Here is a 25667-nt window from a genome sequence, read left to right on the forward strand (position 1 = left end):
AGCGTGACCAATCCACCTAACCTGCACATCTTTGGAGTGTGGGAGGAAATCAGAGCACCCATGGGGCTAAAGGGATCAAAGGATATGGGAGAAAGGGGGAAATCAAGATGAATCAATGATCAAGATGAATGGCGGAGCAGGCTCGAAGGGCCAAATGGCCTACTCTTGTTTCTAATTTCTACATTTTTATCTGTCAATCTCAAATTTTAAACTATTAATTGAGGTCCAACATCTACTGCTCTTTGGGGAAGAACATTCCATACGTCTTTGTGTGAAGAAATGTGACCTAACTTCTCTCTTGCTTCAATTGTACAGAAGCTTGGTTAGACCGCGCCTGGAGCACTGTGTGCAGTTTTGGTCCCTTTACCTCAGCAGGGACGTAACAAAGGTTCACCAGACTGGTCCCGGGGATTGTTTTATGGGGAGAGATTGGGCAAACTGGACCTGTATTCGTCAGACCTTCGAAGAATGAGATGTGATTTCATTGAAACCTACAAAATACTTAAAGGAATAGACAGGGTCAATGTGGGTAAGATGTTTCCCCTGGTTGGGAGTCTAGAACCAGGGGGCACAATTTCAGAATAAGGAGGGATGCTACTTAGGGCTGAGATGGGGAGAAATTTCTTTCCACAGGGAGTTGCGAATCTTTGGATTGTTATAAAGATACACTTGCCTTGGAAAGGGATGGAACAAAGATTCACAAGATTGATTTTTGGGATGAGGTGTATCCTAGGAGAAAAGATGAGTAGAATGGGTCTATCTTCTCTGGAGTTTAGCAGAATGAGATGTCATCTGATTGACGTGTATAAAATTATTCAAAGGCTTGATAGGATGGACGCTGAGGGATTGTTTTGCTCCTAGGTTGGGAAATGTAGGGAGGGGTTACAGTCTCAGGTTAAGGATGATGAATAGAAAGAGGAGACATTTCTTCACTCAGAGGGATGTGAATCTTTGAAAGTTCCTACCCCCAGAGAGCCCTGGGTGCTCAGTCGTTGAATATATTCGAGGCTGAAATTGGTGGAAGTGTGGTCATTAAGGGATAGAGGACAGGACAGGAAAGTGAACCAATGCCACATTTGCGGCTGGGTGTTCCTGGAGAGGGAGCATGCATTGCCATGGGCGCTGCTGAGGCCTTCCATGCTCATTGGGCCCCGCAGGGACTGAGGTGCATTGTTGATTCCTTTAATTATGGATTCGATTCCTTTACATTTTGTATTTTTCTTGTTTTGGGTGGTCCCCTGCACCCCCATTTCTAAGGGGCTTCCCCTTTTACTCTGTTTGTTTGATTTTGGTTATTTGATTAACCAAAAAAGATTGGCGGGAAAGTGGAGTTGATGGAAAAGGGCAGTGGTAATTTTATCGATTGGGGGCAGCAGGTTTCAATGGGTCATGTTGCCTACACCTGATTCAACTTCTTATAGACAGCCGTACATCTATGTTCTCCAATGACACAAAGACTGATGGTACAATAGGCGGTAGTGTCGACAGAAGCATAAAATTACAAAGCGACATCGATACATTGAACGAATAGACAGGAGTGTGGGCAGACAGATTTCAGTGCAGGTCAATGTGAGGTCATCCATTTTCAAACAGAACGGTATTATTTAAACGGTGAGAAGAGAAAAGATCCACAGAGATTTAGGGATCCGTAAACACAGGTCACAAAAATAACAGTGGTCAGGTTTGAAAAATAAGTATTGAAGTAGAACGTCTAGAGGACTTGAATGTAAAGGGAGGATGTTTTACTACAGATATTTAAAACTCTGGTTAGATCACATATGGAGCAGTGTGGACAGCCCTGGGCATTGCAACTTCAAAAGGATGTACTAGCCTTGGAAGGATTGTAGTGTGGGTTCACCAGAATGTCACCAGGCCCAAGTACTAAATTATAAAGAACCATTACAGCAATGCCCTCTGTTCTTTCCTTTTATTAACCAATCTTTGATCTGTGCTAATATTGCTCTCCTCCCCATTCTTTAAGCCCTTTATTTATATACAAGTGTCACAAATAGGCTAACATTAACACTGCAATGAAGTTGCTATGAAAATCCCCTCGTCGCCACTCTCCGGCTCCTGTTCGGGGACATTGAGGGACAATTTAGCACGGCCAATGCACCTAACCTGCACGTCTTTCAGACTGTGGGAGGAAACCGGAGCACCCTGAGAAAACCCACGCAGACACGGGGAGAACACACAGACTCCACACAGACTGTGATCCAAGTCAAGAATCGAACTCAGGTTCCTGGTGCTGTGAGGCAGCAGTGCTGACCACCGTGCCAACCCATTTATGTAAATTATCTTCCGCAAGACTTACCAAGCATTTTTTTTTTCAATTCTGCATCAGTAAAGTTTGAAGAGGCTTTGGGGGCTGGTGTGCATGGTTCAGATCTGGGCTATCATTTTGACACTTTGGGTTACGCTGTTATATAGTTGGGTTTGATGTTGGATCTGACTGGATTGACCTGCAGAGAGCTAACACGGGCCAGATGGGCCTAATAGCCTCCATCTGTCCTGTTATGACTCTGTGTCAAGTTGTGTAAGAAGGGAAAGGAAGCACCTCACAATATGTACTCGTTGGGCAATATGAAAGTGGTGACAGGATGGATTTTCCATTTCCTGGTGGTTCAGAGATGTTTCTGACATGACTAATCCAACACAGCAGCAACTCCAAACCGAGTTATGTGTATGTCAATGTTGTGGTGATAACTACAAGCTCTGGTGATATCTCTGTGCAAGAAATATCTTATGACTTGTCACTAAACTGCTGCCTGATGTTTAGTCAAACCAAAAAAAAAATCCATCCTGAACGTTTCAAGTGGATTTTTACAATGCTGGTACCATCACGAATCAGTGAAGGAGCCAAAGCTTAGTGCTTTTACGACCTGGTGCCAAACCCGTGGCAGGAACCACATGAGCAGCTCAGGAAATTAGTTGACAAAATGGAAACCGTATGTTTGCATCATTCTGTAATTTCCAACATCTGGAGAGCTTTTTTTTTGAACATGAGAGAGAATTGGAGTCAGAAGATACGTGGGCTGGAATTTTACCGTCCCGTATGCCATGGGAATCGGAGCGGGCGAGGGGGGCAGACCCACGGAAAGGTCTGTTGACCTCGGGTGGGATTTTATGGTTTTGGGACGAGTGAGGCCATAAAATCTCACGCGTAGACTTTAATCATTGGATATGGGTGTCACTGGTAAGTGACCAGTCTTAACTGTTGCTGGGAAGATGATGGTGAGCCATCATATTGAATATGACTGAGTGCCTTGCTAGGCTATTCCAGAGAGAGATAAGAGTCAACCACACTGCAACCTGAGCAACGATGATAGATTTCCTTCCCTAAGGGACATTAGTGAATTCAGTGGGTTCTTATACAAATCGCCAACGGTCTCATGGTCATCATGATTGAGATTAACTTCTTAATTCCAGGTCATTGAGTTTGATGGGGTTTGGAATTGTCAGCTTGGCTTCACAGTTTCCTATGCAGTCATGTGATGTAATGACTTATGTTAGGGGTTATGGGTTTTACACAAAACAAAACATGGTTCGCACGTATAGGTTTAAACTAACACAAGATGTTGATTGAGAGATGTTCTCTGCACTGCACAGAACACAAAACTGAAAGTAAAACAGCAGCCTCTGCAAACACCCCAATAGCATCACCGAGCATCGTCAAGTGATCAGTTCTTAAAGCAACCTGCATCCCTTTTAAATATATAACTGGGCTACCCCCCAAACCTTCTGTCAAACCCATGATTTCTGTAGACTCCATACCTGATCCAGATATCCTTCTAAGAGTTCTGTAGCCCTGCCTGGCCCTTTTGGTAGGATCTTTTGCCTTTTCCTCACACCAATTTCCTATCCTCTTGGAACTGTTGAATCATAGGCCACAGAGAGACCATTCAGCCCATTGCGCATGTGCCATCTCTTTGTCCAATGTACACTCACTCACTTCCCAGAGCCATTCAGCTTGTTTCTGCTTCAAGTATTTACCCAATTCTCTTTTGAAAATTACCATCAAATTTGCTTCTGTTATCCTTTGAGGCAGCGTGTGCCAGTTCACAACAATTCTGTGAAAATAAAATTCTCCCTCATGTCCCCTCTGGATCTTATACCAATTCTCTTTGCTGCAATTGGAAACGGTTCCCCCTTTGATTTGGGCAGCACAGTGACACAGTGGTTAGCACTGCTGTCTCAGAGCGCCAGGGACGCAGGTTTGATTCCCAGCTTGGGTCACTGTCTGTGTGGAGTCTGCATGTTCTCCCCATGTCTGTGTGGGCTTTCTCCGGGTGCTCTGGTTTCCTCCCACAGGGGAAAGATATGTGAGTTAGGTTAATTGGCCATGCTAAATTGCCACTTAGTGTCTGAGGGAATGAGCAGAGTAAATAAATGGAGTTACGGGTAAAGACAGGCCCTGGATGAGATTGTTGTTGGCACAGTCTCGGTGGGCCAAATGGCCTCCTTCGGCGCTATAGGGATTCTATGATTCTATGACTGTGGTTTCAAAACCCTTTACAATTTTTTGAATGCCACCATCAAACCTCCCTGTAACATTCCCTGCTCAAAGGGGGTCCCATTGGAATGGGTAAGGGGATGGCATAGTCTGTTGTAGAAGTCCTAAGATTACACAATGCATGAATGAGCAGATGCTGGCCATATGCCAGGGGATTGCCAAGCACGCTTACGTTCCCTCAGAAATTGTGGACAAATCATTGGCCAGGAAAGAAAAACAAACACCATCTTCTCCCAGCCTTAAAACAACAATTGCCTTTAGTTTTAAAGAAGCTTCTTTGCGGCCCAGAGAAGACAGAGAGGCCCAGGATAACACACTGCGTTCCTCCCGTTTCATTTTCTGCCACCCATGTCCTGTAATTATTCAACATCTGCTGCCTCCAAAAATACAACCCGTGGTTTTCCAACTCAGTGAGAGCTTGAAATTATTTCAGTGTTGGAATTTCACGGGCTGTTCCAATGGTTTAAGGAGTGGTTCAGAGCTAAGCTGGGACACAGAACTCGAGACTCCCAACTTTGACCCTTAATTGGTGCTACATTACCTGATCTGAGAAGTCAGCAGCGCTTAGGGGCTTTAAAACATCTGATCCAGGGAGTGGAAAATATTAGATAGAGCAGTGTATTAGTTGAGAAGAGTGTTAGGCAGCAGATCAGAAACTCCAAGTTATTTTATGAAGTTAGCCGAGACCCCCCAGCTATTTTTGATTTTGGCATTAGTGCGAGCATGAGGTGTTTCACTCCAGGTGTGATTCTACTGACCCACGAGAAAGCTTTTATTTGAACAAACTTTCTTTAACAACACAGTTAAAATATAAAAAAAAGAATCAGCATAATTTTTACCAGTTGAAAATGATTAAGCAGGACAAGGTACAGATCTTAACAGCTAGCTGTTTCTATAGTTCCAATGTAAGCAATATCTTCATAAACATAAGTCCCTCTTCAGGATAAGTCAACACAAAAAAAAACAAAATTGGCTCATGTGGATACTAGATTTCCAGCCTTTTAACACATCTGGACAGAGATCCAGACAGACACCTGTCTTTTGATTTCCCTGTAGCAATCTCCAGAGAAAAATCTAATTTTCAAACAACTGAATGTCAGAGTAAGGTCCCTAGTTTCTGGCAGATCCTAGTCTCCAAATCCAGAGAGAGAAAGAGACACAGAGAGCTATTTCTTCTCTCTATAGATCCCAAATAGCAACTGAACTGGGTTTCTCTATGTGAGCCTAGTCCCGCCCAGTCACATGACATATCCTGTCAAAATCCTAATCAAACCCCACTCGGAAAAACCCCAGGGGAAAACACTAACATAACAACCCTGAACTAACCCAGATTAAAACAAACATTCCAGCAATGAAGATCAATTATGCTGCTATAGTAACAACAGAGGATGTTGGCTATGGACTACTAAATAGAAGGGACTACTAAAAAAAATCCTGCACCAGAAACATGACACAAATAAAGTCATTGTATCCTCACAAGAGAATTGAACTGTGCCCCGTGGCTATTGAACTTGCTTGCCACAACCAAGTAACTGGCTGAATGGGCTCAAGCACAATTAATGGCCATGTGATGCAGGTACCAGGAATTCTCTTTATTCATTCAAGAGATGTGTTCTCATCAGTGAGAAGGTCAGAATTTACTGTGCCTTCCTTGAGAAGATGGTGGTGAGCTGTGTTTGCGGCTTGCGAGACAATATTGACGTGCCTCCGGAGTCGCATGATCAGATAAGGACAGCAGATTCCACCCCTCTTCCCACACTCACACGCACAATCCTGAGGTTTTCCTGCATGGTTCCCTCATTGCTGGAACGGGACCTGTTGGGTGTCCTGTGTTGTTATGGCGACGAGGTCTGAAGAGGTCGACCGTGAACACTTGCCCCCAATTTCCCACAATCTCCGGGAAGCCTGGTCCAGGATGCTGAGTGCAATCAGCACTCTGGTCAGATAGCCAGAGCACAATCGCTGACCAGATGGTTGGCAAGTGTCCTGAATAGAGAGATAGAATCTTCTGGCTGAGCGTTGATGTTTGGTATTGTGAACCCGTTAGATAATAAGATGAAGGAGCAGAATTTGGCCCTTCGAGTCTGCTGTACCATTCAATAATGGCCGGTAAGTTTCTCACGCCCATTTTCCCACCTTCTCCCTGTAACATTTAATTCCCTTATCAATCAAGAACCTATCTATCACCATCTTAAATATACTCAATGACTTGGCCTTCTGTGGCAATGAGTTCCATAGATTTACCCCCTCTGGCTGAAGAAATTCCTCCTCATCTGGGTTCCAAAGGGTTATCCCTCTCACAGACCTGATTGCAAACAGTAAGGACCTTCTGACTGATGAAGATTAACCCATGGGTTACCCCAGTCCCACAAGCCCAGCTGTAGACCATTTATTTACAAGATCCTTGAGCTATGCTCAACTCATAGAATAATACAACACAGCTTATCATGCCTGTTACGGGTTCTTTGTAAGTCTATCCAGTTAGTCGTGTTCCCTTTATCCCCTATCCTGGAAGTTTTTACCCTCCAAGTATTTATCCAATTTCCTTTCAAAACTTATTATTGAGTCTGTTTCCACCGCCCTTTCAGTCAGCGCATTCCAGATCACAACAACTTGCTGTGTAACATAAATGTTTCCTCATGTTGCCTCTGGTTCTCTTGGCAATTACCTTAAACCCGTGCCCCATGGCTACTGAACTTGCTGCCAGTGGAACAGTTTCTTCTTATTTACTTTCTCAAAATCAGTTTGAACCGTGCTTATCCAAATCTCCTCTTTTCTTGAAGAAGGACAATCCCCATTTGATTTGATTTATCATTGTCACATGTATTAACGCACAGTGAAAGTATTGTTTCTTGCGCACGATATAGGCAAAGTATCCCGTTCATTGAGAAGGAAAGGAGAGAGTGCAGAATGTAGTGTTACAGTGATAGCTGGGGTGTAGAGAAAGATCAGCTTAATGCAAGGTAAGTCCACTCAAAAGTCTGACAGCAGCAAGCAAGGAGCTGTTCTTGAGTTGGTTGGTAGGTGACTTCAGACTTTTGTATCTTTTTCCGGATGGAAGAAGGTGGAAGAGAGAATGTCCGGGTGCATGGGGTTCTTAATTATTCTGGCTGCTTTGCCAAGGAAGGAACAGAGTCAATAGTTGGGAGGTTGGTTTGCATGGTGGATTAGGCTACATTCACAATCTTTTGTAGTTCCTTGTGGCCTTGGGCAGAGCAGGAGCCCATACCAAGCTGTAACACAACCAAAAAGAATGCTTTCTGTGGTGCATCTGTAAAGGTTGGTGAGAGTCATTGCTGACATGCCAAATTTTCTTCATCTTCTAAGAAAGTAAAGGCTTTGATGGGACTTGAACCCAGTAACTGTCTGGCTCAGAGGCTAAAATGCAGTTCCCTGAGCCACGGCCGACATACATATGAGAAGGAAGATTTGTGCTGCTATTTTCCCTGCTGGTGTGCTTTCCCTCTCGACGCCCAAACAAGACTTTGGAAGAAAAATTGGGCGTGATATCTTCAAGAGAAGGGGGAGAGAAAAGGATGGAATTGGGGAAAATAGAAAGTGACAACTACAGTAACTTCAATATCTTGTCACATCAACTGAGAATCAGTTTGTAAAAAATATAACTCCATTTGTTACAATGCAGCAAAGTTCCAAAAGGAATCATTATTTATAAATGCTGACATTAATGCTTCTTCCTACTTTTGTTCAGATCATTCTGGAAGGTGTAGTACTTGCAGATCCAAAGGCCAGCGTTGCAATTTTTGAAATTAACATCACTCCTGGCTATTGCATTGGTGAGTTCATTTTACTACTGTATCAGTAAAAATAAACTTAAGAACAATTAAACTGCTATTTTAATCATTGACTATCTAGAGTCATTATCGAATCTAAAGATTGGAGACAGAAGATTTGTTAAGTAAAAGCTGTTAAAGATAATCACCCATTCTGCAGTGCACAATTTCAATTTTAATCAATTGTTAACTGCAAAAAATAAGAACAGTCGTAGACCATTCAGCCCCTCTAGGCAGTAAGATCATTGGCTAATCTTCAATCTCCGTTTCACTTTCTTCGTGATCGCTACATCCCTCAAAATTCAAAAATCTATCAATCTTCTATTAATTCATTGTCCACTTCCAATTGCCCTTGAACTGAGTGGCTTCCTAGGCCATTCCAGAGTCAATCACATCGCTGTGGGTGTGGAATAATAGAATTGCGACATTGCAGAAGCAGGCCATTTGGCCCATTGAGTCTGCATCAACAACAAGGCCCTATTCCTGTAACCCCACATGTTTACCCCACTAAACCGTCTAACCTATGCATCCTGGGACACTAAGGGGAAATTTAGCATGGCCAATGCACCTAACCCACACATCTTTGGACTGTGGGCGGAAACCAGAGCACCGGGAGGAAACCCACGCAGACACAGGGAGAATGTGCAAACTCCACACAGACAGTGACCCGAGCTGGGAATCGAACCCAGGTCTCCAGAGCTGTGAAGCAGTAGTGCTAACCAGTGTGCCATCATGCCACCCGGGTAAGGATGGCAAATTTTCTTCCCTAAAGGACATTAGTGAACCAAATGGGTTTTTCCAACAATGGTTTCAGTGTAATGGCTCAGGAAATCTGACCGGAAAATAATATAGCTTATCGCAGAATGCAGTATGAAACCACTACTATGGTGCACACATGCATGTCTTTGCCTCATTAAGCAAGCCCAGTCCTGGGCCTGCCTTGTAAAAGACTTATGTGATGTGTTCCAGCTGGTCAGGCCGCTGCCTGTTACCAGGGGAACTCGTACTCAACAAGCCCCACAGGGAGATTAATCAGTGTTTCCCATTGGAGCTCATGGGGGTTATCAGAGTCATCATTGGACTTAGAAATCAAATTTCACCATCTGAGGTTTAGATAGGGTGGACAGTGATAGCCTTTTTCCTCGGATGGAGAAAGCTAGCACGAGGGGGCATGGCTTTAAATTAAGGGGGGGTAGTTATAGGACGGATGTCAGGGGTAGGTTCTTTACCCAGAGGGTGGTGAGGGATTGGAATGCCCTGCCTGCTGCAGTTGTAAATGCGCCTAGTTTGGGGGCGTTTAAGAGATCCGTGGATAGGTTTATGGACGGAAAGGGATTGGTTTAGGTTAGAGGGTCATTGTTTTTTAACTGGTCGGCGCAACATTGTGGGCCGAAGGGCCTGTTCTGCGCTGTAATGTTCTATGTTCTATGCTGTGGTGGGATTCGAAACCAGGTCCCCAGAGCATTACCCTGAGGTCCCTGGATTACTGATTCATTCAGAATACCATGAAGCTTCCACTTTAACCTTGAATATATTCAGTGATGAATTTCAGATTTCTGAGTGTCATTGAATGTTTTTAGGGTTGCTGGATGTATTCCCAGAGCTTTCCCCAACTGACCTTCCCATTCCGCCCATCATGGGAATTGTTGCAGGCCGGAGGGGGACCATGGAACTCTGTTGACCTCAGAGTTTCTGGTTTTTGGGGCAAATGTGGCCAGAAAATCCTCATCTCTGACCCAGTCAGAACAGCCACCCACCCCCCCACCCCCCACCCCCACCTTTACCCTATCCCCATAGTGTTTAAAGGAAATGTTGAAGTATTTTTTTGTGCTCTGATTAGGCTGTTCCTTGCAGCAATGTCCTGGAGACTCCGGGGTAACCCTGGAAGGTTGGTAACACCTGCTCCTGACCCTAGGTTGCTTATAATTCAGGTGCCCACAAGGCCAAATACACCCTTCAATATGTACCCGCAAAATACACCCCGCAATATACACCTCAATACACTCCACCCAATATACACACCAATATACTCCCCAGTATACACCCCCAAAATACACCCCGCAATATACACCCCAATACACTCCACCCAATATACTCCCCAATATACACCCCAGTATACACCCCGCAATATACACCCCAATATAGTCCACCCAATACACACCCCAATATACTCCACCCAAAATACTCCCCAATATACTCCCCAGTATACACCCCCAACATACACCCGCAATATATACCCCAATATACTCCACGCAGTATACTCCCCAGTATACACCCCCAAAATACACTGTGCAATATACACCCCGCAATATACGCACCCAATATATTTCACTGAATACACACCACCCAATATACATCCCATATAATACGCCCTATACTATACACCCTGCAATATATACCTCACAATATACTCCCACAATATACACCCTACAATATACACTCCATAATATACACCCTGCAATATACACCCCCAATACTCTCCACCCAATCTACATCCCAATATACTCCCAAATATATACTCCCAAATGTATACTCCCAAAATACACCCCATAATATACACCCCGCAATATACAGCCCACAGTATACACTTCCCAGTATACACCATCCAATACACATCCTGTAATATACACCCCATAATATACACCCCGCAATATACACACCCCACAATATATACCCCGCAATATACACCCCCCAGTATGCACCCCTCCAATATACCAGGACACAAAAAGCTGTGTACGATTTCCAGTAAGCTTTAGGGTTTGATTCTATGGTCGGGCTCTGCGTTCAACCCTGTGACTTGCTTTACACTGGGCCTCCTTTCATTTACAGTGTGTACCTTTGAAGAAAATCATCTGTGTGGCTACAACAACCAGTGGAATCCAAACCTGAACTGGCTGGTTGGCGGAGGATCGGTCAGAGATTCACCCACAAACTTACCGACTGATCACACCTTGGATAATGAACATGGTACGTTTCCTATTGTTTCAGCGTTTTAGATTGGCTAAAACTAAAATCTACTCTTATCATTTCAGGGAGGCCGTGGTGTGATGGTAATATCATGGGACTTGTCACCTAGAGACCTAGCTTAACGCTCAGGGATAGAGGGCGGGATTTCACAGCCTCGCCCATCCTGAAACCATAAAATCCCTCCCAAGATTGATGGTCCTTCCCACTGTCCGCCCCTCACCCTCACCGATTCCCAAGTTGGACGGGGCAGTAAAGTTCCAGCCTCTGTATCAAACCCTTGTTGTTGGTTTCAGTAAGCTTTTTCATTTTGCACCAATGTCCAATTGTGAAAATAAAAAAATAATTGAGGAGAACGCACCTTCACATTGATCAGAGCCTGGATTTGATACCAAACCCATGGACATTCTTCAGGTGTGGGTCACGATCCTATTGACTTGTATCAACTGGGGAAGAGTACACTGGAGGATCATTCTATGACCTTGTTCTCTCTCTGACTGAGTGCAGCGACGACAGAGCAGAGAATCTTGGCAGCAGTTATCACAGATTTACAGAATCCCTACAGTGCAGAAGGAGGCCATTCGGCCCATTGCATCTGCACCGACAACAATCCAACCCAGGCTCTATCCCCGTAACCCCACATATTTACCCTGCTAATCCCCCTGACACACGGGTCAATTTAGCATGGCCAGTCAACCCAATCCCCTCTAACCAATGCATCCCGGGGCATTAAGGGGCAATTTAGCATGGCCAAAGCACCTAACCCGCACATCTTTGGACTGTGGGAGGAAACCCACACAGACACGGGGAGAATGTGCAGACTCCACACAGACAGTGACCGTCCTCCCCCGCCTTTGCCACCAACCCCAGTGCCAGGGCTGGTCAGTGATCTGGATGCTGGCAATGGGGGACTATTGTACATGCACCCATCTCGGCGGTGACAGATCAGTGTGCGCGCAGTGAGCCGCTCAGCGCAATGCTGCTGGCCTCTCGGGTGGAAATAAGCCCTGCCCCCTGATTTCAGAATGAATCACTCAACGGCACTCTGTGATGCACAGAGTGTTGGAGACTCATTCTAGAAATTACACAAAAAAAACTAACGGGATTTACTCCCATTTTCCTACAAATTGGGGACTTTGAATTTGTTTGGAAGTATCTCGGCTATATATTCCAATTCTTCAGATGCTGTCTGTCTTTGCCCTGATAACCTTTTATAACTGCAACACCTTCGACTCAGAGAACCTCAGGGAAAGGAGAGTGGGGTTAGGTTGATTCCAATGGGCAGGGGGATGGGTCCCCACTTCTCCATTCCCGGTCGATATCTGCCCCCCTTACAGGGCAACTGCCTTAACCATCTGTACCTCTGTTTTGCCATTCACACATTCTGATCACTTAATGGGCACTTTTAGAACCTTTCGCAGGCTTCTTCATTCTCAATTACAGCCCTACCCCCCCCCCCCCCCCCCCCCATTGCAACCCACCCTCATAGTATAAATCTCTCCAGATTTTATAGAATCATAGAATCCCTACAGTTCATCGAGTCTGCAACAGCCACAGTCTCACCCAGGCCCTATTCCCATTACCCCATGCATTTACCCAAGCTAGTCCCCCTGACACTAAGGGGCAATTTTGCAACGCCAATACACCTAACCCGTACATTTTCTTTGCTTTAGTCTGACGAAGAGTAATCCAGACTCGAAACATTGGCTCTATTCTCTCTCCACAGATGCTATCAGATCTCCTGGGACTTTCCAGCATTTTCTGTTTTTGTTTTCTGCTAGAACTCTAATTTCTTCAATTCTGGCTTCTAGCACATCTGCGATCCACACTGTGTTGTCACTTAACAGCCATGTATCAGCTGGCTCAGGGATAACATCTGCAATTCTCTCCCAAAACTTAGCTTCTTTTCCTCCTTTAAGACAAGCTATAAAATGTACCTCTTTGATCAAGCTTTTGGTCATTTACATGACTCTTTTGGAAATTTTGTTTGATAATGGTCCTTGAAATTCAATTTATTACCTTAAGGATCAATGGAGAAGCAATATCGAGAAAAGAAACCTTTCTATAAGGGCGACCTATTTAAAATAATCTTCTCTGACCTTCCTCCTGTCAGTGTAACTTTCAATTACAAAGCTGCTAAGTGTTGAATTTATTACTATTTAATGCCAGCAGACCCTTTCACTGGGTGACTTGTTAAATACATACACTGATGCAGTGCCATTGAGACCAGGAAGCAAGCAGATAAAATCCCTGCTCTCTTGTCAGCTGCTATGGTGACAGGAATGTCTTTGGCTAAGAGAAAGTTAAATCAGCCATGCTTTCCTCCCTGGCTTCTTTGCCCAGTGAAGTATGTATACAAACACAACAATGCACTTATATAATGCACAGTAAGAAGTCTCACAACACCAGGTTAAAGTCCGCCAGATTTATCTGGAATCACGAGCTTTCGGAGCACTGCTCCTTCATCAGGTTAGTGGAGAGTTTGGTTCATAAACACAGCATACATAGACAAAAACACAATCGCAAGGTGATGGTTGGAATGCGAGTCTTTTCAGGTAATCAGGTCTTCACAGATATGGGCAGTGCAAGTGGAGAGAGGGATAATCACAGGTTAAAGAGGTGCAACTTGTCTCAAGCCCAGGACAGTTAGGATTTTGCAAGCCCAGGGCAAATGGTGGGGGTTACAGATAGTGTGACAGGAGTCCAAGATCTTGGTTGAGGCCGTCCTCATGTGTGCAGAACTTGGCTATCAGTCTCTGCTCAGTGACTCTGCGCTGTCGTGTGTCATGAAGGCCGCCTTGGAGAACGCTTACCCAAAGATCAGAGGCCGAATGCCCGTGACTGCTGAAGTGTTCCCCATAAAAAGTCTGACAACACCAGGTTTTAGTCCAACCGATTTATTTGATAATAGACTCACAAGCTTTCGGGGTTAGCCCCTTTGTGTGTTTATGCCAGTCCAACGCCGGCATACCCACATCAGAAGTGTTCCCCAACAGGGAGAGAACAGTCCCACCTGGTGATTATCGAGCGGTGTTCATTCATCCGTTGTCGTAGTGTCTGCATTGTTCCCCCCAATTTACCATCACTTGGGACATCCTTTCCTGCAGCGTATCAGGTAGACAACGTTAGCTGAGTTGCAAGAGTATGTACTGTGTACCTGGTGGATGGTGTTCTCACCTGAGATGATGGCATCCGTGTCGATGATCCGGCACGTCTTGCAGAGGTTGCAGTGGCAGGGTTGTGTGGTGCTGTGGTCACTGTTCTCCTGAAGGCTGGGTAGTTTGCTGCAGACAATGGTCTGTTTGAGATTGTGCAATTGTTTCAAAGCCTCTGATCTTCGGGTAAACATTCTCCAGGGCAGCCTTCAGGTTATATGACAATGCAGAATCGCTGAGCAGAGACTGATAGCCAAATTCCACATGCATGAGGACAGCCTCAACCGGGATCTTGGGTTCATGTCACGCTATCTGTAACCCCCACCATTTGGCCTGGGCTTGTAAAATCCTAAGTGTCCTGGCTTGAGATAATTCACACCTCTTTAACCTGTGATTATCCCTCTCTCCACTCGCACTGTCTGTACTTGTAAAAACTTGATTACCTGTAAAGACTTGCATTCTGACCATTACCTTGCAACTGAGTTTGTGTCTATATATATATGCCCTGTTTGTGAACAGAACTCTTCACTCACCTGATAAAGGGACAGTGCTTCAGAAGTTCATGCTGCCACATAAACCTGTTGGACTTTAACCCTGGTGTTGTGAGACTTCTGACTGTGCCCAGCCCAGTCCAACACTGGCATCTCCGCATCACGGCTTTATATAATGCCTTTAACATGCTAAAATGCCTCAAGGAACATCTCAGGAATGTCATCAAACAAAATCACCAAGTCGCATGAGATATTAGATGTCCAGCAGCAATGCCTCCTAGCTCTTTAACATGAAATCAAAATAAATTTCCTCCGCTCTCAATAAACTTGCGGTGGATTAAGTGTGCAACATCTTTCCAGCTTCAGAAGTCCACAATGGATATCATTGCAAGCTGGAAGAGGCACCAAGCTGCCTCAGCAGGGAACATTCCAGAAAGAATTCTGACCACAAAATAGGAACATCTTAAAGAACACACATCAATTAGAGGCAGAAACAACAGAGATCTGAGGGGAAGTTGTACTGTTGACATCTGTAACTAAGCAGTGCGATAAATACTTCTCAGGAAACATTTACTCATTGCACAACCACACGGTGACTCTAGAAAATGCCGCAGGATAATTGTCATGAGGTTTTATGTAATCTCGCAATCTCCAAGATGAGGGTCAGCAATTATATGGAGAAACAAGACAAGCTTGGGTTGTTGTCCTTGGATAAGAAAAGGGCAGGGGGAGATTGGCAGAGGTGTTCAAAATTACAAAGGGTTTTGATGGAGTCAACAAGGAGGCACGCTTTTAAGGCAATCGGCAAAGAGAGGGCAATGGAAGCAGATTCAATAGCGAAATTTTACTGCCTCGTCTGTTCCAGAATCGGGGCAGGCGAGGCTCACAGAACAGAATTCTCTGTTACACTCGAGCGCGATTTTACAAGCCCCACCTGAGTAAGGTCATAAAATTCCAGCCAATAACTCTCAAAAGGGAATTGGATGAAAAGGAAACCTTTTCAGGACTCTGGGGAAAGAACAGGGAGTGTGGGACTAATTGGATAGCTCTTTCAAAAAGCCAACACAGGTACAAATGGGCCGAATAGCCTCATTCTGGGGCATTCAATCCTATAATTCAATGATCTTTTTGGCCCAATTGCTTTGTGAGTGTTCTGTGATATTTTAATATTAATGGAACATGAAATGGCCTAATGTAAGATCAGACAAAAAATATATTACAAGCAAAGGCCAGTGCAATGGTTAGCACTGCTGCCTCACAACGCCAAGGGGCCCGGGTTTGATTCCCAGCTTGGGTCATTGTCTGTGCAGAGTCTGCACATTCTCCCCATGTCTGCGTGGGTTTCCTCTGGGTACTCTGGTTTCCTCCCACACCCCAAAATGTGCGGGTTAGGTTGATTGGCCGTGCTAAATTGCCTCTTAGTGTCAGAGAGATTAGGGCCGTTAATATGAGGGGTTACAGGTACGGGACCTGGAAGGGATTGTTGTCAGTACAGGCTCAATGGGCCAAATGGCCTCCCTCTGCACTGCAGATTCTATGATTTAAGCACAATGCCAGTTCTGATTATTAATCTGGAGAGGTAGTCTCACCCAGATCAGCCCCTGGTTTCTCAAGTAACTGTCTTGAGCCAAGGGGGAAGAAATGACAGATCTGACTGACAGAGAAAGTACAAGATGTTCACAAGATCAGTTGGCATGAAAGAAACAAAGAGACTACCGTGCGTAACTCAAAACAGTAAGTTTGTTCTTAATAAATCCAGTCAAAGCATCTCCCCCGGTGAATAATCTCACCACATCCTGTTTTGGTTGAGATTGAATAAGTATTTCGATGAGGCGAGCACAACTGCTTTGTTTTCTATCTCCTCTCTTCTCCCCCACCTCCTACCCAGCCAGCATGACATTTAAGGATGTATTCACACCATTTCTCTCAGTGCTGTAGTTAAAGTGTTCCGTTCAACTGACACAGGAATAACATGGAGTGGATCCCCATGATGGAGCTCATACACTTGGCACTTCAGGTCTTCGCAAGAGGTTAACGGGAAGGCTGTTTTATCCTTTCGTGGGATGTGGGCATTGCTGGCTGGACCAGCATTTGTTGCCCATCCCTAATTGCCCCTTGAACTGAGTGGCGTACCAGGGTGTAGCTGAGAGTCAACCACATTGCTGTGGGTCTGGAGTCACATGGAAGTCAGACCAGTTAAGGATGGGCAGATTTCCTTCACTAAAGTGAACCAGAGGGGTTCTTAATGACCATGGTTACCATTAGACTTTAATTCCAGAATTTTTATTCAATCCAAATTTCACCCTCTGCCGTGGTGGGATTTGAACCCGGGTCCCTAGAGCATTAACCTGGATCTCTGGATTAGTAGTCCAGTGACAATGCCACTGCACCACTGCCTTTCCGCAGTATTAGCTTCAGTGCAGCAGAGAGTGACACCTATCAGACTGGAGATGATTGGTTAATTTGGTTAATCGGTTAAGAAAAGTTTGTGCCCTCTTTAAGGAGATAATTTCTCCTTAATTCCTTTAAGGAGAAACTCCTTTAAGGAGAAATTCCCCTTGTCATAAAGCCTCTGTCGAGAAATGATGGGATTTCTGTTTGTGTACAAGGCGATGATTTATTTCCCAGGAATTTTCAAATTGGGACTGTGGTCACACAACTCATTGGAGTTTGTAAATTAGTCAGCGCCAGCAATGTGAACTGCTCTCCTCTGCTGGAGGGAAGAATGAGTTTTCCATTCATGGACGGTGCTGCATGTCTTTTATTCTGTACGATGCTGACCTTGTACTTTCCGATGTCCAGCTTTTGCAAAAGGAGAAAGAGCCTCAGATTTTCTGGCAAGCTCGAATGCGGATTGTACCAACATGGAGCAGAAAGAATGACAGAGGGTGTACTTCATCCAACCACTTAGAATACAATTGAATAGAATCTCTACAATGTAGAAGAAGACCATTTAGCCCACTGAGTCTGTACCGACTCTTTGACAGAATAGCCTACCCTAGCCCATGGCTAATCCAACTAACCTGCACATCTTGGGACACTAACGGGCAATTTACCACAGCCAATCCACCTAACCTGCTCATCTTTGGACTGTGGGAAGAAACTGGAGCACCTGGAGGAAACCCACGCAGACACGGGGAGAATGTGTAAACTCCACACAGACAGTGACCCAAGCTGGGAGCACTACCCACTGTGCCATCGTGCTGCCGGGACTCAGGCTGATGTTTATGCTCCACATGAGCTTCCTCCTTATCTTCTATCAATTTTTCCTCATTTACTTATCTTACCCTTGCAGGCTGATTCCGGGGATGGCAGGTCTGATGTATGAGGAGAGACTGACTAGTTTAGAATTGTTTTTGCTGGAGTTCAGACGAATGAGGGGGGGATCTCATGGAGACTTATAGAATTCTAACAGGACTAGAGAGGGTAGATGCAGGGAGGATGTTCCCGAAGGTGGGGAGTGTCCAGAGCCAGGAGTCACAATCAGGATACACAGTAGACCATTTAGGATGGAGATGAGGAGACATTTCTTCACCCACAGAGTGGTGAGCCTGTGGAATTCATTACCACAGAAAATAGTTGATGCCAAAACATTGAATGTATTCAAGAGGCAGCTGGATACAGCACTTGGGGCGAATGGGATCAAAGATTATGGGGAGAAAGCAGGATTAGGCTATTGAGTTGGATGATCAGCCATGATCATAATGAAGGGTGGAGCAGACTCGAAGGGCCAAATGGCCTCCCACTGCTTCTAGCTTCTATGTTTCTATATTTACATCAGTTCTATTTACCTCCTTCAGGTGGTGAGTTCCACTCTGTGGGTAAGGAAGTTTCTCCTGAATTTCTTATTGGATTTGTTGATGATTATCTGATATCGAAGAGCCCTGATTCTAACCTCCTCATAGTTGAAACTGTTTTGGTGTGTCTATGGTTTCGAAACCTTTCATAATTATAAAGTTGTTGGTGAAGTCAATTGTTGACCGCTGGGGTGGGGAGGAGGGAGACGGGGAAATTCTGGGCGGGTGTGATAGGAGGGTATGTTATGGGGCCAGAGAGAGTTGGTGGGGTGGGACAGTATTGGTGAAAGGGGACAGCGAGGGTAGTTAGTTGGGACACACGGATATACATGGCCACGGTGCAGGTTTGGCAGGAGGTGGTCCCGGAGGTCAGTGAGGGTTGGAGTGGGATGCCCGGAAAGGAAAAGAATGCTTTATCTGGACATTCTGGGAGGAAAAGGGTTTGGACTGGAGGGTGACAGTGGAGAGGTCAAAGATGGTGCCAGAGGTGATGGTGATGGAGGAAAGGACATGGGTGACTAGGGGAGAGGGAAATGGTGGGGGAGCTGATGAAGTCAGTAACAATAACCATGTTGGTCAAATGAGAAGGGAGCGGAGCCTGATATTGGACAGATATTGGTGCTGCATGGGAGCTGGGTCAGCGGGTGAGTAGAGATGCAGGTCAGCTCTGCTGGACCCTCTGATTTACAGCGGGTGCTGGTTCCTAAGCCCATTCACCCTGCCCACTCCAATCCCCCTTCCGTGCAGTGTTCCAGGTCTGTGGAAGAGTGAAGAAGGCACAGTGGTCACTCCACCGCAGAGTACATGCACTGTGGTGGTGCTGTAGGGCACAGCAATGCTGTTACCACTGAGACCCTTATGCCCTGATATGGTGGTCCCCATGTGGTTTCTCTGATCAGATTTACCCTGGTGGAGTGAATAAGGTCATTTATCCTCTTGTGGCACTGTATGGCTGAACTCTCATTCCCCCTGGGCGCTTATGGCATTGGCCACCTGTGCCCATATAGCGCTGATCTCCCTGCTCGACCTCCTCCCAGGAAAAGTATATTCCCCTGACCTCCACATGGTCCAGGAGGGTGCGCAGGGAGGCATCACTAAACTTAGGGCCTCGGTCCCTCAGCTCCTCCTCCTGACATCCTGGAGTCAGGGTATTGTGGGTGCCCTTTCTAAAGGGGCACCTGAATATTGTGGCAGGTTACACACCATTTAACTCACCCACCGTGGAAGACATGGCTGAGTAACTAATGACGCTGGGGATTGAAGCTACTGTAGGATTTCCAGCTGGTCTCTGCCATGTGAATTAGCTCCACCCACACCACAGAAACCCCGCCCCTGGATTCTGAGTTTTAAATGGGAGATAAAGCTCTCCTGCTGGCCATGTAACGCACATCTGCTATTGCCTCTAGATGATATTAAATGTCTATACTTTGACGTGACCCCACTCTAGGTTAGACACCCCTGTTTACAGCGGTGGGCATTTTGACTGATCTCAAATTGGAGTCCAATTGAAAGCACGGTGACACGGTGGTTGGCACTGCTGCCTCTCAGCGCCAGGGACCCAGGTTCAGTACCGGCCTTGGGTCACTGTCTGTGTGGAGTTTGCAAATTCTCCCCATGTCTGTGTGGGTTTCCTCTGCTAAACCAAATGTAGGTTCTGTTCATTTGGAGACTTTTTTTCCGGGATTGTTCAGCGGACAAACTTACTATAAAGATCCAACAGCTATTGTTAGTGTCATGCATGTTGGAGCATGGCCCTTTAAGCAAAGGGGTCAGATGACCTGGATCTCGAACTCTACCCTGGGTGGAGCTTGCCTTGGCAGTCTTGTGTTGACTGTGCTAGGGGATGATGGATGTATTAATAAACAGTCCCAGTAGTTTACTTACACTAACCTTGTGGTTTTGGATTTGTCTTATATGAGACTTCTTATTTAATAATTAGCAGGAGGGTGCAGCTGCAATTCCTTCACACGTCACACCACTAGCTAAGCTAAAAGCTCCTCTGAGCAATGCCTACTGGTTACATGGTTTACATGCTGGCTACTTACTCATCAGCACGCTCTCTGTTAAAGCCATAATATAACATGGGCATGTACCCTGTGTTAAATTATTGAGCGGTGGCAGAGTGTGTTACAGTTCACTCAAAGGAGACTGGGTTGCTGTGGCAACACACACTTATACCTGCCTGTTGTCGCCTGGAGTGATGGGTAGTGATTGTCGAGGCTCCAACTTTCTTTCCCTCGCACGGCTAATTGCCAAATTCTTATCTTTGTAAGTGAAATAACTTCCCCCTCACACTCACTCCCTTGCCCCCTCACTACCTCCCAATTAGCCAGTAATCACCGTGCCACATCGGTGGCACAGTGGTTAGCACTGCTGCCTCACAATACCAGGGACCTGGGTTTGACTCCCGGCTTGGGTTACTGTCTGTGTGGAGTCTGCACATTCTCCCCGTGTCTGCGTGGGTTTTCTCCGGGCGCTCTGGTTTCTTCCCACAGTCCAAAGATGCATGGGTTAGGTGGATTGGCCATACTAAATTCTCCCTCAATATACCCAAACAGGCACTGGTGTGTGGCGACTACAGGATTTTCACAGTAATTTCATCGGGATGGCAGAGTGGTTAGCACTGCTGCTTCACAGCTCCAGGGGCCTTGGTTCAATTCCCGGCTTGGGTCGCTGTCTGTGTGGAGTTTGCATGTTCTCCCTGTGTCTGCGTGGGTTTCCTCCGGGTGTTCCAGTTTCCTCCCACAGTCCAAAGATGTGTGGGTTAGGTTGATTGGCCACGCTAAATTGCTGCTTAGTATGTTAGGGATGCGTAGGTTAGAGGGATAAGTAGGCAAATATGTAGGAATACGGGATAGGGCCTGGGTGGGATTGTTGTCGCTGCAGACTCAATGAGCCGAATGGCCTCTTTCTACACCGTTGGGTTTCTATGATTATATGCAGTGTTAGTGTAAGTCTACTTGTGACTAATAGATAAACTTTAAGAGTGAAATCTCTCCCACTCTTTGCGCCATTGGCGGGAGCTGGTAATTAGTTTGCTAATTCCGGTTTGGCCACATTAAGAACGCATTCTCCCTGGCATCAGATCCCAGGGTGTGGCTTGAACCCTGAGTTTCAGACTGAGAGGCACAGCATCCTCTCCACCCTTCCTGCCCTAACACACCATTTCTGAGTGGCAAATCAGTGTGTTTTTTTTTGGAGCATATCTCTTGTTGTCAGATTGTCAAGATGATTTAATAATCTACTTTCCAATTGGCATTACTCTGGCAGGTCACTATATGTACGTTGATGCTATTTACACCACGAATCTACATGAAGTGGCTCAGTTAATGTCACCGGTGACAACCTTTGCCCTGTCCGGATGCCTGTCCTTCTTTTACCAACTCGAACAGTCCCGATCCAATTTGTTCATTGTCTACACCAAGGACAGAATGGGACATTATGAGGAGGTTTGGAGAGCAAATAAATCCACACACAACTGGAGTCTGGTGAAGGTGAATGTTAAAGCATCACACCCATTTCAGGTAAATCTTTCTGTTGTATTAACAAATCGTCATACAGCCAATCTGTCTGCTATATATGTATGTATATATATATGTTGGCAAGTGTGAGGTGGTCCACTTTGGTAGGAATAATGGTAGGAAGGATTATTACTTACGTGGAGAAAAACTGCAGCAGGCGACGGTGCAGAGGGACCTCGGGGTCCTTGTGCATGAGTCGCAAAAACACAGCTTGCAGGTGCAGCAGGTGGTCAGGAAGGCGAATGGGATGCTGGCCTTCATCGCGAGGGGGATTGAATATAAAAGTAGGGAGGTCTTGCTGCAGCTGTATAGGGCATTGGTGAGGCCGCAGCTGGAGTACTGTGTGCAGTTTTGGGCGCTGTACTTACGCAAGGATATTTTGGCCTTGGAGGGAGTGCAGAGGAGGTTTACTAGGCTGATGCCGGAGTTGAGGGGGTTGAGCTATGAGGAGAGGCTGAATAAATTAGGCTTGTACTCGTTAGAGTTTAGAAGAATGAGGGGAGATCTCATTGAGACGTATAAGATGATGAATGGGATGGATAGGATAGAGGTGGAGAGACTCTTCCAGCTCAGAAAGGATAGTAGGACTAGGGGGCACAGCCTCAAGATAAAGGCGGGGGGGCGGTTTAGAACGGAGTTGAGGAGGAACTTCTTCACTCAAAGGGTGGTGAATCTCTGGAATTCTCTGCCCGTTGAAGTGGTGGAGGCTGCCTCGCTAAATATTTTTAAGACGCGGGTTGATGGGTTTTTGATAAGAGAGGGGATTAAGGATTATGGGGAGAGGGCGGGAATGTGGAACTGAGCCACGACAGATCAGCCATGATCTTATTGAATGGCGGGGCAGGCTCGAAGGGCTAGTTGGCCTACTCCTGCTCCTATTTCTTATGTTCTTATGTTCTTATACTAACAGTGAAAGAGTGGAGGCCCAAACTCGGGGGGTCCAGGCACACAGATCATTAAAATTTCAAAAACTGGTACAAAAAAAATCATCAAACAAAATATTAATGGCACGCTGGCCTTTATATCTGGAGGAACAGAATAAAGGGTTCAAAGCGCTGGGACAGGTATACTGAGTTATGGTTCAGCTATACTTGCAGCTCAGTCATTCCTCCTTTAATATTGAGGGTTCAATCTGAAAAATACAACTTTTAAACAGAACAACTTTAAGCAGATCACATTTTCCCGTTACAACAAATTCAAATTAGGTTAGACTCCAACCTTTCTCATCTGAAAGAAAACATTGAAATGTTAAACTCTGCACACGCAGCACATTCCTGAATTCTTATATTTATAAATGAAATAACTTTTGCCACTTACCCCCCACCCCAATCTCTCACATTCGCTCCCTCGCCCCCTCACCACTTCCCACTCCCTCACACTCACTCTTTCATCCACTTCACCTTCCACTCTCTCACACCCACCCCCTCACTCACTCACTCACTGCTTCCCCCTCACACTCCCTCACACTCACTCCCTCACCCACTCACCGCTTCCCCCTCACACTCAGCCCCTCACCCACTTCCCCCTCACACTCCCCCCCACCCACTTGCTGCTTTCCCTCACACTCCCTCACACTCATCCCCTCACCCATTTTCCCCTCACACTCCCTCACACTGACTCCCTCACTCACCCACTGCTTCCCCCTCACACTCCCTCACACTCACCCCCTCACCCACTTCTCCCTCACACTCATCCCCTCACCCACTTCCCCCTCGCACTCCCTCACACTCACCCCCTCACCCACTTCTCCCTCACACTCATCCCCTCACCCACTTCCCCCTCGCACTCCCTCACACTCACCCCCTCACCCACTTCTCCCTCACACTCATCCCCTCACCCACTTCCCCCTCGCACTCCCTCACACTCACCCCCTCACCCACTTCTCCCTCACACTCATCCCCTCACCCACTTCCCCCTCGCACTCCCTCACACTCACCCCCTCACCCACTTCTCCCTCACACTCATCCCCTCACCCACTTCCCCCTCACACTCCCTCACACTCATCCCCTCACCCACTTCCCCCTCACACTCCCTCACACTCATCCCCTCACCCACTTCCCCCTCACACTCCCTCACACTCACCCCCTCACCCACTTCTCCCTCACACTCATCCCCTCACCCACTTCCCCCTCACACTCCCTCACACTCACCCCCTCACCCACTTCTCCCTCACACTCATCCCCTCACCCACTTCCCCCTCACACTCCCTCACACTCACCCCCTCACCCACTTCTCCCTCACACTCATCCCCTCACCCACTTCCCCCTCACACTCCCTCACACTCACCCCCCTCACTCACAATCTGCTTTACCTCGCACCCCCTCGCTCTCATTGTGTCCTCCACTCATCCTGTGCCCTCAGCCAATGGGAAGAGTTTTTTCTTTCTCTAACTTATCTAAACCTGTCATAATCTTGTCAAATCTCCCTTCAATTTGCTTTTCTCCGAGGGAAAACACCCCAGTTTCTCCAACCCTCAGCTTGTCACTAAATCCACCCGTCCTCCACCTCTGGAAAAGTGCCGGTAAATCTCCTTAAGACCTTTTCAAGAACCATTTCTGAAGTGTGGTGACCAGAAAGTGGATGCAGTTAATCTAGTTGGCAGAGGAAGGGTCAGCATAACTCCCCTGCCTCTCTCCTCATTGTCTTGATTTACAAAGCCCAAGATCACATTCTCTTTGCTAACTACACTCTCCCAATGTGTCCTACTGCCTTCAGAGATCGATGCAGACGCAACCCTCAAACCACGCCTCCCCTTCCCCTTTTGGGTCACTCTGTTTCTGCACACTCTTTTAGAATTGTGCTACTAAAGTCTATATTGCATCTTCCCACCCCATCTGCCAAAATGCGTCGCTCTCAATTTTCCACTCCCTTCTTAGGTCAGTTCTTGTCGTTGTAATTCTTATTGTTTTGTACCTTCATTAATACCTCTGTATCATCTTATAATCTGCAGTGTTCCAACTGTGGCCCAACTAGATTGTACAAAAGATAGCATGACTTCATTAGAATCAGCATAAATAAGAGGTTCAAATACCATAAGTTGTTATGTAAGTTTCTACCATAAATATGAGCCTATCTGATCCATTATAAATATTAATTTACTGTTCTCTTTCCACTGCTGTGCTATTTATAGTCTCTGGTCTTTTCATTTTGAGTTTCTAGTGCTTGTGAGTTTTTTTTTTGCATGTGTTTACTTTTCAAGCACATTTTTAACGTCCTAAATGTGGTTTAAGCTTCTCTGCTGTGCTGGCTGACAGACTACAGAAATGCTTAACTGCGATTTTTTTCCCCTGTCTCTCTCTCTCTCTCTCTCTCTGTCTGGAATGTGTTGAGATGTCTGCAGAGTTGGTGTATGAGAGAAGCCATCTGGAGACTCAGCAGTTACCGGTGCAGTCATACACACAGATATATATTCACATGTCAAACCTTTCAACAACA

At 45.9% G+C, this 25667-nt stretch overlaps 1 protein-coding gene across 1 annotated transcript in view; it reads left to right on the plus strand.

The window, feature by feature from the left end:
• mamdc2a (MAM domain containing 2a) overlaps window positions 1-25667 on the plus strand; it is a 91598-nt gene that overhangs the window by 24074 nt on the left and 41857 nt on the right. Inside the window, exons 4-6 of the mRNA XM_080189597.1 lie at window positions 8223-8307; window positions 11134-11271; window positions 21982-22235. Of these exons, the coding sequence (XP_080045723.1) occupies window positions 8223-8307; window positions 11134-11271; window positions 21982-22235 (477 nt within the window). The remainder of the gene's footprint in view (window positions 1-8222; window positions 8308-11133; window positions 11272-21981; window positions 22236-25667) is intronic.

The sequence above is a fragment of the Carcharhinus amblyrhynchos genome, chromosome 5 (assembly GCF_965287045.1).
Source record: "Carcharhinus amblyrhynchos chromosome 5, sCarAmb.v2.hapA, whole genome shotgun sequence".
NCBI lineage: Eukaryota > Metazoa > Chordata > Chondrichthyes > Carcharhiniformes > Carcharhinidae > Carcharhinus > Carcharhinus amblyrhynchos.